The sequence below is a fragment of the Galeopterus variegatus genome, unplaced genomic scaffold, assembly GCF_000696425.1.
Source record: "Galeopterus variegatus unplaced genomic scaffold, G_variegatus-3.0.2 Scaffold2692, whole genome shotgun sequence".
NCBI classification, from domain to species: Eukaryota; Metazoa; Chordata; class Mammalia; order Dermoptera; family Cynocephalidae; genus Galeopterus; species Galeopterus variegatus.
The window spans coordinates 267,563-278,859 of record NW_007728803.1 but is presented as its reverse complement, the minus strand read 5'-3'; the positions used below and the strand labels follow the sequence as shown (position 1 = coordinate 278,859).

Below are 11,297 nucleotides of genomic sequence, written 5' to 3'. Positions count from 1 at the left end.
ACAACCCAATCACCTCTTCAAGGCCCCACCTTTCAATTACCATAATAGGATTTCCCACCCTGTTAACTGTCATAGTGGAGGCTAAGTTTCTAATACATAAAATTTGGGGGATACAATTCAAGCTTCACTGAGTTTGGGGGAGACATAATTCAATCCATTACACACCCTTTGATTTGTGAATAGTGCTGCTGTGAACATTTGTGTCCATATATTTGAGTCCCTGTTTTCAATTGTTTTGTGTGTATACCTAGGAGTGAAATTGCGGGTAATATGCTAATTCCATATTTAAATTAGGAGGAGCTGCCAAACTGCCACAGCAGCTGCACCATTTTACATTCCCACCAGTAATATACAAAGATTGCTATTTCTCCACATCCTTGACAACATTTGTTATTTTCTGTTATTATTATTATTATTATTATTATTATTATTATTATTATTATTATTATAGTCATCCTAGTAGGTGTGAAGCAGTATCTCATTGTGGTTTTGATGTGCATTTCCCTGATGACTAATAATGTTGAGCATATTTTCACGTGCTTGTTGGCTATTTATATATCTTCTTTGGAGAAATGTCTATTCGCACTCTTTGCCCATTTAAAAAAAAATTTTTTTCTGTCTACTTTTGTATATGTTTTTAATTCTCCATAGTAGAAAAGATACAATATATCAGATATTTTATTTAAAACTTTAAGAAGCACTTTTTTTTTCCTGGACAGTGGTTTTTTTCTTCTTTTTCCCTACTTGACTTCCTCTGAGACTTTTGCATAACCCCCACCTCTACTCCCCAGTCCATAATACGGTTTCGAAAAAAATATTTGCTCTTCATACAAATACCTAAGCATAAATTTCTTCCTTTTTGCCCCCACAAAGGTGGGGGGAACATAAGAGAGCAGGGCCAGGACTTGGTAACAGAGGCTGGCTGCCCCCATCCCTTTGGTCCCTGCTTGAAGATGACCCCCCCCCAACCTCGCAGCCTCATGACGCCCTCATGCCCCACCTCGATGTCTTTGCCGAGATTCTCCTGGGAAGGGAGGGGCCCATTTATAGAAGAAGAAACCTTCTGGGCCCAAATCCAGCCACATCACAAGACTGGATGGCCCAGCCGCGAGACGAACATGTCAGTGGATCCCATAGCCAGTGGGAGAGGCTTCACCCGGCTCATGTTCCGCTGTGGCAGTCGAGCCAAACAGATGGACAGGGATAAACAGGGGGTGGTGCTGGGTGGGGTGGGGGGTGGCTTTGAATGGCCTCAGCCTCCCTCTGCATCCTAGGGAAGGAGGTGGGAGAGGCGATGGCAGTGTCTGAGGAAGGGGCTGCAGTTTGCTGCCTTCCCAACTTGCTCATGATGTTTTTCCAGCAATACGACTCTTGTTCAAACAAACCATTACAATATATAAAACAGGAAAAGGAAGCTACTCCCGCTGAAGAAGGGTGAGAAGCCCAAAACCTTCCCTCCCTCCGTGCCACGTGGCAGGCGCCTCAGGGAACTCTGGGGCTCTGAAGAACAGGCTGACCCTGTTAATGCATCGTCTTTGTATGAAACCACTGGGGATCTCCACACATTTTGTCTTTTCTCTGAGCCTCGCCTTGGGCTCCAGAGGCCTGAGGAGAAACCTGGCAGCACGTCAAGCTCTAACCTGAGAGGCTGGCCCCAATTCACAGAGCCAAGCCTCCTCCTACGTACCCCACACCAGCCAAGCACTGGGGTGATGGCCAAGGGGAAGCCATGGGCCAGGGTGTGGGTGGGCTGAAGGAACCTAAGAGGGACAGGAGCTGGGGGGGCCTGGTCTCTGAGCCTGCCGAGCCTCCCTTCCAGCAAGAGAGCTTGGAACTCAATCTCAGCCTCCATCCCCACTTCCAGCAGAACTGCCTTGCCTCAAGCAGTCCATGTGCAGCTACTGCCCTAGGCCCCTCCACCTAGACCTCTCCTAACCTTAAGAGAGAAGTGAGAAAAGCATGCTTCCTGTCCCAACCCCAGAACATTCCACACAGTGTGTCCTCAAACCCAGGTTCTGGTTCTCAGCACTGTCAATCTGTAGGGCCTCCCAACACCCCCTTAGTCCTACTGGGTTTGTTTCTCTAACTTGAAAATGGGCCCATTCTTGACTATGGGATGGGGGGAGGACATTTATAAGAATTGGGCAAATCACTTTACTCTGAGCTTCGTTAGCTCATCTGCATCAAAGTATCTACTCCGAAGGGCTATTTTGTGGATTAAATGAGATAATGTGTGTCAAAGCCCAACGTCAGTTTAGAAGCAGTTCCATACCAGAAAAAGGGTATGATTTTGTTTCTTATATGATATGTCTCCTCCGATGAGGCATTTCTCCTCTCTGAGTTCCAGTTCTCATTTGTAAAATGAGTGCGTTAAAAAAAAATTCTAATTAAAAAGCAGGAACATGTTAATATCTACCCTTCACAGTTGTGATAAGAAATAGAGACCATTTATGTAAAGTGCTTAATAAAGTACCTGGCATAAGGAAGTACTCAAAATATAGTAGTAACAGTTGCAGTTATTACTACTGTGACTATTATTATTTTTATTATTAATTTAACCAGAAGGGCAGTGTCGTTTTGTAGTTAAGCACATAGACACTGCAGCCAAATTGCCTAGGTTTAAATTCCAATTCACCACCAGAGCTGTGTGACTTTGAGCAAGTGACTTAACCTCTCTGTGCTTCTATTTCATTAATATAATAATAATTGTACCTAACTCATGGAACTGCCCTGATAATTAAGTTATCATATGTGGAATGTTTTGAAGAGTGCCTGGCAAATAGTAAATCTCTACAAACATGTTTGCTATTATTATCATTAGTAGTAATACCAATGTTTGTAGAATTACAATTATTAACAACTAGCCTCTGTGAAAGCCTTCACCTTGGATCTGATTAAGACATTCACAATCTAACATTTAGACCATCCTACTAATGATTTAGCCATGAACTGTGTGCTTTGGGCAAGTTATCTGCTCTCTCAGAGCTTGCTTTTATTTATGTACAAATTTGTTGTTTTTTTTTTAAAGATGACCGGTAAGGGGATCTCAACCCTTGGCTTGGTGTTGTCAGCACCACACTCAGCCAGTGAGCAAACCGGCCATCCCTATATAGGATCCGAACCCGTGACCTTGGTGTTATCAGCACCGCACTCTACCGAGTGAGCCACGGGCCGGCCTCAAATTTGAATTATAATAGTATCCGTAATGGTACTTCTAGGTTGTTCGGCTGCACTGATGAGCCATGACCCGTGGGAAGCTTCTAGCTTGTAGTTAATTAGGCCCTTGTTCCAGTGCTCTGCCTAAACCCAGCTCCCTGCCCCACCCAGTCCTCCCTCCCACCCTGGCGGGAGAGCGCTCGGATTCCCTCCTGCTGGGGTGCGGGGGGGGGGGGGCGCTGCCCGCCCCGCTGCCAGGCCCTATTTCTGGGGGCCGAGCGATCCCGAGGCCTTGCCAAGCTTCCCCGGGGATCAGGTTTCTGCTGACGCGGTGCCAGGCACGTCTGCTTCCAGGAACCGGCAGCCGCATTTAGCCGCGGGCCGCACATGAAAGGGCTGCAGTCGGAAACGTGACGTTGTGTCAACAGGCGAGGCAGGTCAGCGCTGGGTGAGACCATCCCGGCAGGCCCGGAGGATCACGCCCTGTCTGAAAGCGGCCAGATCCCAAGCCTCTGTTCCCCTGGGTCTTGCCATCTCTCCTTGGCCCCAGAGCCAGTGCTTCACCCCCTCACACACACACACCCCTTTTTAAACAGAGGTCCTCTTTGTCCCCAGTGGACAGCAGGCTGGGGTGCAAGCCCCTCCCCCGCCTCTCCCTCTTAGAGCACTTGGATCCTGCTGAAACTGGGCTAGAAGGAAGGTCAAGGGCAAACTGGAAGCAGAAAAGGAGGCAGAGGGACAGCTGCAACTTTGAGGGTGTTTGATAGGAGCAGACTCCAGTAGGGGGATTCTGGGTTGACTGTGTGTGAAACCCTCAAATCTTTTTTTAGCTCAGTTTGCTCCAACCACTTCCTTCTGTCCCCACAGCTACTCCTTGAGTCATGGCCTAGGAAAGAGAGAGGGGCATGCGAAAGAGTTTGGCCTTGATTTCAACCCCAGGCTCCATCATCAGGATAAACTTGACTTGTCCGGGCTTTTACCAAAAAAGTCTAGCTGGAAAGGTCTGGCAACTCATGGAGAAATTCAGGAAGTTAGCATGCTGGAGACCTGGAAGCGTGGGTTGTAAGTGCTGGGAGAAGGAGGGATTTACAGAATTTGCCGTCTGCCTGCTCCAGGACATGTGAGAAGGGCTCAGAATCCTTATTTTATCTAGTCAAAAACAGGCGTGGAGGGGGAGATCAGACCACCAGCTATTGATGCCAGGCCTCCTGACTCCAGGTCCTGGGCTTCTTGCACAACACCACATGGCCTGGGGACAATTGTACATTCCACATCTGTCTATCACAAGCAAGAAACATTCACTCTCGCCCTCACCTGCTGGCCCATCAGGAGACAAGGAAGATGACAACTGAAGCAAACAGTCCTAATGGGCAGGCAGTGCCTGTGCCTGGCTGAGAATTCCCTACTTGGACTCCAGAGAACCAGAGGGTTCTGGAAGGTTCAGATATCTTGGGGGCTGGAGCATGTGGAGCCAGGCACTGACCATCAGGAGACATCAGGACACCTCTGAGAGGGAGTATCTGACAGGAATGCTGCAACTCAAGGTGAAGGGGAGAGGCAAAAATACTCAACCCGGTCATTTCCCACTTCTTTTCCCATGGAATTTTTCCCTTTTTTAATAAGAGCACTTGACTAAGGAACACCAATATTCGTTCACGCACAAACACACCCAATGAGAGGAAGTCCAGGAAGGATGTAGAAAATAACTATGGAACGTTGCCTCCAGCAGCAATGACAGGATATGGCAAATCCATTAGACCTTGCTAGATTTGAAAACGTCAAACTGCCTTGGCAAAGAGGTGCTACCTCCAGCATCAATTATTATTGCTTAATAATCCATTAAATCTTTTTTCAACGTGCCTGCCCTTCCAGCAAGCTCCTCAGGCACTCTGGCCCATGATTTGATTCCGTGGTTTTGTCAAATTCTAAAGATCATGACTAAAGCAGACTGGAGGGAGAAAAATGTACTTTTTGCTTAACTCTGGAAAGAGGTATAGTATGATTGTGAACCCCTGGCATGGAAAAGTTAAAAAGAAAATTAAGGGCCAGCCCATGGCTCACTCAGGAGAGAGCGGTGCTGATAACACCAAGGCCATGGGTTTGGATCCTCTATAGGGATGGCTGGTTTGCTCACTGGCTGAGCGTGGTGCTGACAACACCAAGCCAAGGGTTTAGATCCCCTTACCGGTCATCTTTTTAGAAAAATAAAAATAAAAAAGAAAATTAAACCAATATTTACCTACTAGGTTGACTAAGCTTCTTCTGAGTGAATATAAGGCATATGAAAAGCTGAATGAAATTACACCAAGATTAACTAGTTACCTTCATCCTAGACAAGAGGACATAAAAGACATCCACATCACACATCAAGTTATTTAAAAAGCTCAGGAGACCATCTTTCTCTTCCACAGGAAAAGGATTATTTTATTAAGTATTTTAAAACAACTACTTAACATTTACTCATAGATAAAAATATTTACAATTTCACACCTTCAGGAAGGCTCCAAAATATAAACACTGTACCTCTCCCTAGAGAAAAAAATTATTCTCTTCAAAAACAGAAATACATTCATTTTTCTCACTTTGTAGATCAAGTAATTATACAAATAAACATCTGAAACATTTTCCTTTTCAATATATTTATATAATATATAACAGCTTTACAAATAAAGGCAACGACTGTATACCAAAATAAAAACAGGAAAAGAAGTTAAAACACAATCGGCGATCAAAGCATAGTGCATTTTGAAAAGCTGGTGCACGGTTAGCTGGACGAGTCAGGAAAACAAGAACTCTGGACCAAAAATAAAACATCTTTGAAGGAGACAGAGAATTTTTAGCAATAAGGACACTCCATATGCCATCAGGCAAGAAGAATTAGCCTACAGAAAGGTTCTTGCGGTGTCAAGGCTCAGTTAGGCCTTTGAGAAGCTAAGCTTGGTTAAAAGGAGCTTTTAGGATAGAATTTAAAACCGAGTCTAGCTTTGCTAGAAGGTAGCAATTTGTTACTTTGGGGCGTCCTGGGTGGCCTCATCTCTCAGACCCTAGTTTGGTTCCCTGGACAGCAAGTACTACCGGTGAGACCAAGAAACAGGTGCCAGAGGCCTGGGGAACTCCTACCTCATTCCCTGGCAGCTCAGCTTGCACAAGGGGGCCATTTTCAGTTCCTTAGTAAGCTAATCATCATCCAAGCCTGAGCAGGGAACTACATTCTCCTTATTCATCCGAGGCAGGGGTGGGGAGACCTGTAGAAATCTCCCCAAACCACTACCGGGCTATGCCAGTGTCTGCTACCTCACCACTTTAACAGAGTTCAGTCTGACTGCTCTCTCCCCGTCGTCTGGTGAGTCACATCAACAATAAAGGGAGAAGGGTGGGGTCCTCACAGCTGGCTGGGAGCTGCGCTGTGGAAAGCCCTCTTTTGAAAGTACCTTGTTCTCAAAGCCACAGACCCGGCTCCCAAACTGAAGAGTGACTCACAGACCAGACTTTGAAGCTTTTGAAAATCCAGCTGATTTGTATCAAAGGAGGCTATTCTCTGGGTGGGGAAAAGCCCAGAAGTCTGCTACAAACCCCCTAAATCTCCTGATGTCAAGCAATCCTTCGCATTTTCCCTACCCAAAAGGAGCTTTAATGTCCTATACCAACACACAGGCACGCGATGCGCGTGCACGTAGCGCGCATGCACACGCACCCTGAATCTCCTCTCCATGCCTCGGATTATCTCAGTATACACAATGGAACAATCTCGCTGCACTCACAAAAACTTTTTGTGGGCTTTTTTTTTTTTTTTTTGGAAGTAGGGAGGAAGGAAGGCGAAGCAGCAGGATCCCCTGCAGAGTTTAGTCTTTGGTTTCTAAGTTTAAAGGGGGGATCTGCTTCAGAGCTTGGAGCAAAGCCGAAGAGTCGACGGACGGATGGGCTGGCAAGGGAGACGGGAGTCTCTGGGGCATGAGCAGCGGAGCTGAGAGCTTGTCTGGGTTCATGAAGCTGGTGAGGGCTGCGGCAGAGGCGTTGAGGCCCGGGTATAACACTGGCACAGAGGTGGGATACCAGCACTTCTCCAGCATGGGCAGATAAGCGGTCGCTGACGGTGGGATCAGATAGAAGGGCAGGCAGAAGGGGGGCTGGTGCGGATGTGGGCCCAGGAACGCGGAGCTGATGAGGTCACTGCTGGAGAAATGGCCTTCATCATCGGAGAGCTGCATTCGGCTCTTTTTTGTGGGGGGCTCTTCGGATTCTTGCTTAATAGCGCCGACCCTTTCTCCCATGGGGAACCTACGTCCGTGATCGCTTTTGAAATACGGTTGCTCGCCGCGCAAGTCACTCTTCTCCGACTCTCCGCCGTAGCCACTGTCTGTGTCCGTGTCGCTTCCGCTCTGCTCCCCGCTCGAGTGAGCGAAAGTCCTCTGGATGACTGGCACACAGTTTTTCCCAGGGCCTTCTGAGCCTTTGGCCAAGGAGCTGGGTTTCTCCTTGAAGTCCATGGCTTTGGGGGCTGGGTCTGATGGCTTCCTGGAGGTGCCACCCTGCAGCAGCTCTGAGACCACACGGTGGAGGTGGGTGACAAGCTGCGAAGACTTCAGGTCCCGAGTGTTCTCATGCTTGGCCAGGTACTGAAGCACCTCCCGGGCACATGTCTGGAAACCTGAGCAGAACATCTCTTGACCTGCTTCGATATTTCTCCCCGACAGCTCACCTGGGGGGGAACACAGATGCAAGGAAAACATTTCAGAAGGCCCTGTGATGCACCTGGATACCTATACTCCAAAAACTGGGGGCTTTCCTTTTTGTTAAAAAATACTGTTTGCCAACTTGCATTCCTAAATGTAATATGCTCCAAAAGTAATATGCTCAGAGAAAAATTACACTGAAAAGTATAAAGAATAAAATAAAAATAACCCACAATCCTACCACACAGAGATAAAATATGATCTTTAATAGTTGCACAATATCCCATCATATAAATGAGCCATAATTAATAGAGGTGGACTATTTCCCTTCTTGTTGAATTTATAGGTTGTTCCAGAATTTTCATTGTAAGTGATGCAGCAATGAACATTCTGGTATATTTATAAACCTGAATCTATTCATAGAATATCGATTTCACCATGGCAAGATGGACAGAGGCCAGATAGTCATAAAATGAAATAAAGAATGAAGAAACAATACCACCTAAAAGTGAGTTTATTTTCATTGACTTAGAAAAGCCTCAGTCACACTGTAATCTTTAGTTTCTTTTTCTAAATTCATGTATTCTATCCATGATCCCCAAGAAATTAGGTGTGATCATCTTTCATATCTAATTGATCAATACCTAATATGATCAATTTTTAATGAGGAAACTGGCCCAGAAGCCCTTGCTGGGTTTTTGTCATTCTCATATTAGCCTTGGAGAGGAAGGCAGAGAAGAATAAAACAAGAGAGTGGATAGAATAATTTGCCCCAGTCTGCAGAGTATTACTGGGAAGGGATGAGACTGGGAAGGGAAAGGTTAGAAATCCTCTGGAAGTCAGCAGAAAGGAATGATGAAACTTCAGTGGTTTCGTTAGATTGTGCAATTCACCAAGATACCTAGTGGCTATTCAGAGAACCTCATGAAATGCAGGAAAAACTTCTACTGTCATCCTGCCAGGATCACATCACACACTGAACGATAAGGAAGCAAAGAAACATGAAAACACTGGGGCATACCCGTGATCTATTCTCCAATAAAAGGGGGCTCAGACAACCACCTGTAAAATGCCCACGATGCAAATTATAATTGCCTTGGCATTTTAAAAAGAAGGGGGAAATCTCCCAGAACCCAGAAACTCTTAAGCCAAAATGCCACAGAAATATTTTATCATTTGACTAACACATATCCATGCCAGGTGGCACACAGAAGCATTCCAAATGAAAAGTCTGACCTTTTAGGAAAGATAAAACTGCATCTTCCCCAATGAATACGCATGAGCAATTTGTTGCAAGAATGTTTCTTACATCAAATGTTGAGCTCACAGTCTCTCTGTGCTGGAACTCTAAGAGATGTTAGTCAGACTCAGGCACTCACCAGCTTGTAAACCACTCTGCAGGGCAATGATTTTCTGCTGCTGCTGGTCAATTAGGTTTGTTAGTGCTTTCACATGCTTCAAGGTAAGTTCAAGAACCACTGCTTTTTCCAAGTGACCCAAAGTCTGGAATAAAAAAAGCCTTAGTCAGTGGTGAGGTCAGATGAGTCTCACCTCTGGGACACTTAACTAGCAATGAGAAATGTCTCTAAAGGAAAAAAAAAAATGGAATAGCTTTTCCTAGTTGGATAAATTAAAATTTTAAGTTTGTAGATCATGTTTTTAATATACATATGCATACACACACATATATCTGATTAAAGAATAAAAAACAGGTGTCATCTATCTTTGGAGGCATTTTAGAAGCTGCAACTACCTCAGGAGACAGCTTTGACAGATAAATTTCTCCAGCAGCCGCTGCTGACCTTAACTCTGGGGACTCCAGAGATAACATTTCTCTGCAGTGGTGTCAACCCAGAGAGGGACTTCTACTGTGTCTGGCAGCCAAGAGGCTTTCCCTAGCTTCTTTCCTGACACCCTGTCACAACTTCCAGATCATCTACGCTTTTTTTTCTTTTTACCCAAATATTTTTCTTTTTCCTTTTCCCAACCAATGGCTGCCAAGCTAGAAAGCTGTTGGCTACTGTCAAGAAAGGACAGGATGTAAAAAAAAAATCACTCACCAAAGCTGGTCCATATATATTTTTTTTTTTAAAGGGCGGGGGAGTGAGGGGAGAAAGGGATAAATAAAATCTGCATGTTGCTTGGTTTGCTCCTTTCTTTAAGTCCGGAAACCTGAATTAAAGTTTGGCAAGAAACCTGACTGAAAGGAAAACCCTGAAAATCACAAGAGAAAGTCTTAAACTCTTGAAAAGGCATGCCAGCTGGTGTTGGAGTCAACTTGGAGAGGTCCAAGAGGTTTTCACCTCATTTGCATGAGGCTGCCAGAAAATCCCAGGACTAGGGAAGGGTACCCGAACACGGAGCCACCCTCCAGCTCTGATCCGGCGGTCTGGCTTGCAGTTCCCTGAGGGACCTGCAGGCGGCGAGTGACCCCCGCCCGCCCTCTGGGCAGAGGAGCTGAATTGGAGAGGGGCCAGCTTCTCACTTACTGTAAGTTTGAGATGTTCGGGTAGAAGATCCTTCAGCTGGGCGATGCACTCGTTAATCCGGTCACGTCTCTTTTTCTCGATGAGCCGGTGCGGCAATTTGTAGGTCTCCTGCAAGGCGCACGAGGAGGCTGTGGGCTCCTGGGGAAGGGGATGCAAAGGCTCCCCTTTTCCCCGCCCCGAGGCACGAGAAGAATCGGGCAGGACAGCAGAGTCGCACCCAACACCACGTTCTGCCCCTTCTTTTCCAAGTCATTCGGTAGAAGTAATAAGACCACACTTTGCAGCCCCCTGCCAACCTCAAAGCGAGAAAACTTTTCTTAGAAACTCAGCGCGCGCCAGGGGTTGGGGCGTGGGGTCCCCAGGGGTGCGCTTACCTTGCTGTCCTCGCTCCGCTTTATTCCCCGCCTCGACTTATACACTTGGTACATGTGGGCAAAATCCATCCTGCAGGGAGAGGGGCCAGAAAGGGTTGTGACTGCGTGCGCACCGGCTGCAGGCCGGCAAGACCCCCCGATTCACCCCCAGCTGCTCCAAGTTGAGAGCGGCGCAGAACACAGGGCTGGAGTTGAGCCTTGAAGGGACCAGGGCGTGCCAACTTACCCTGGTAGGTCTCCGTGCTCCAGTCCTGGCGCTTTGGGCAGGCAGGCGGGAGGTGGTTGCGCGCTGGGGATCCGCTCCATGGCGCGGCGAGCCGGGGCCACTGCGCGCTCCTGTCTGCACTAGCGAAGCGTCGGGGTGAAGACTGTCCTGGTGGGGGTTTAGGTTGTCTTTCTGCAGAGGATCCTCTGAGTCTGAGCTCCCTGAAATCCGCTGGGTTGCTGGGAGTTGCGCTTTGAGGTGCTGCTTCAGTTGAGGACGTACATGGCCCGGTGTCCCCGCGGCCTCTGGCTCCGACTCTGCGCACAGACTGGCGGTGTGTGCGCCCTGCGCCGTCTGCGGCGTGCGAGCCAAGTGAATGAGAAGTGGGGCGGGCGGGGAG

At 47.1% G+C, this 11,297-nt stretch overlaps 1 protein-coding gene across 1 annotated transcript; it reads right to left on the bottom strand.

The window, feature by feature from the left end:
- Positions 1-5,553: 5,553 nt before the first annotated feature.
- BHLHE40 (basic helix-loop-helix family, member e40) lies at positions 5,554-11,297 on the bottom strand. The gene is made up of 5 exons (XM_008582676.1): positions 10,919-11,297; positions 10,693-10,762; positions 10,319-10,426; positions 9,209-9,332; positions 5,554-7,855 (listed from the first exon to the last, which is right to left on the bottom strand). Exons 1-5 carry the CDS (start codon positions 10,996-10,998, stop codon positions 6,999-7,001), a joined length of 1,239 nt encoding a protein of 412 aa, XP_008580898.1. The 5' UTR covers positions 10,999-11,297; the 3' UTR covers positions 5,554-6,998.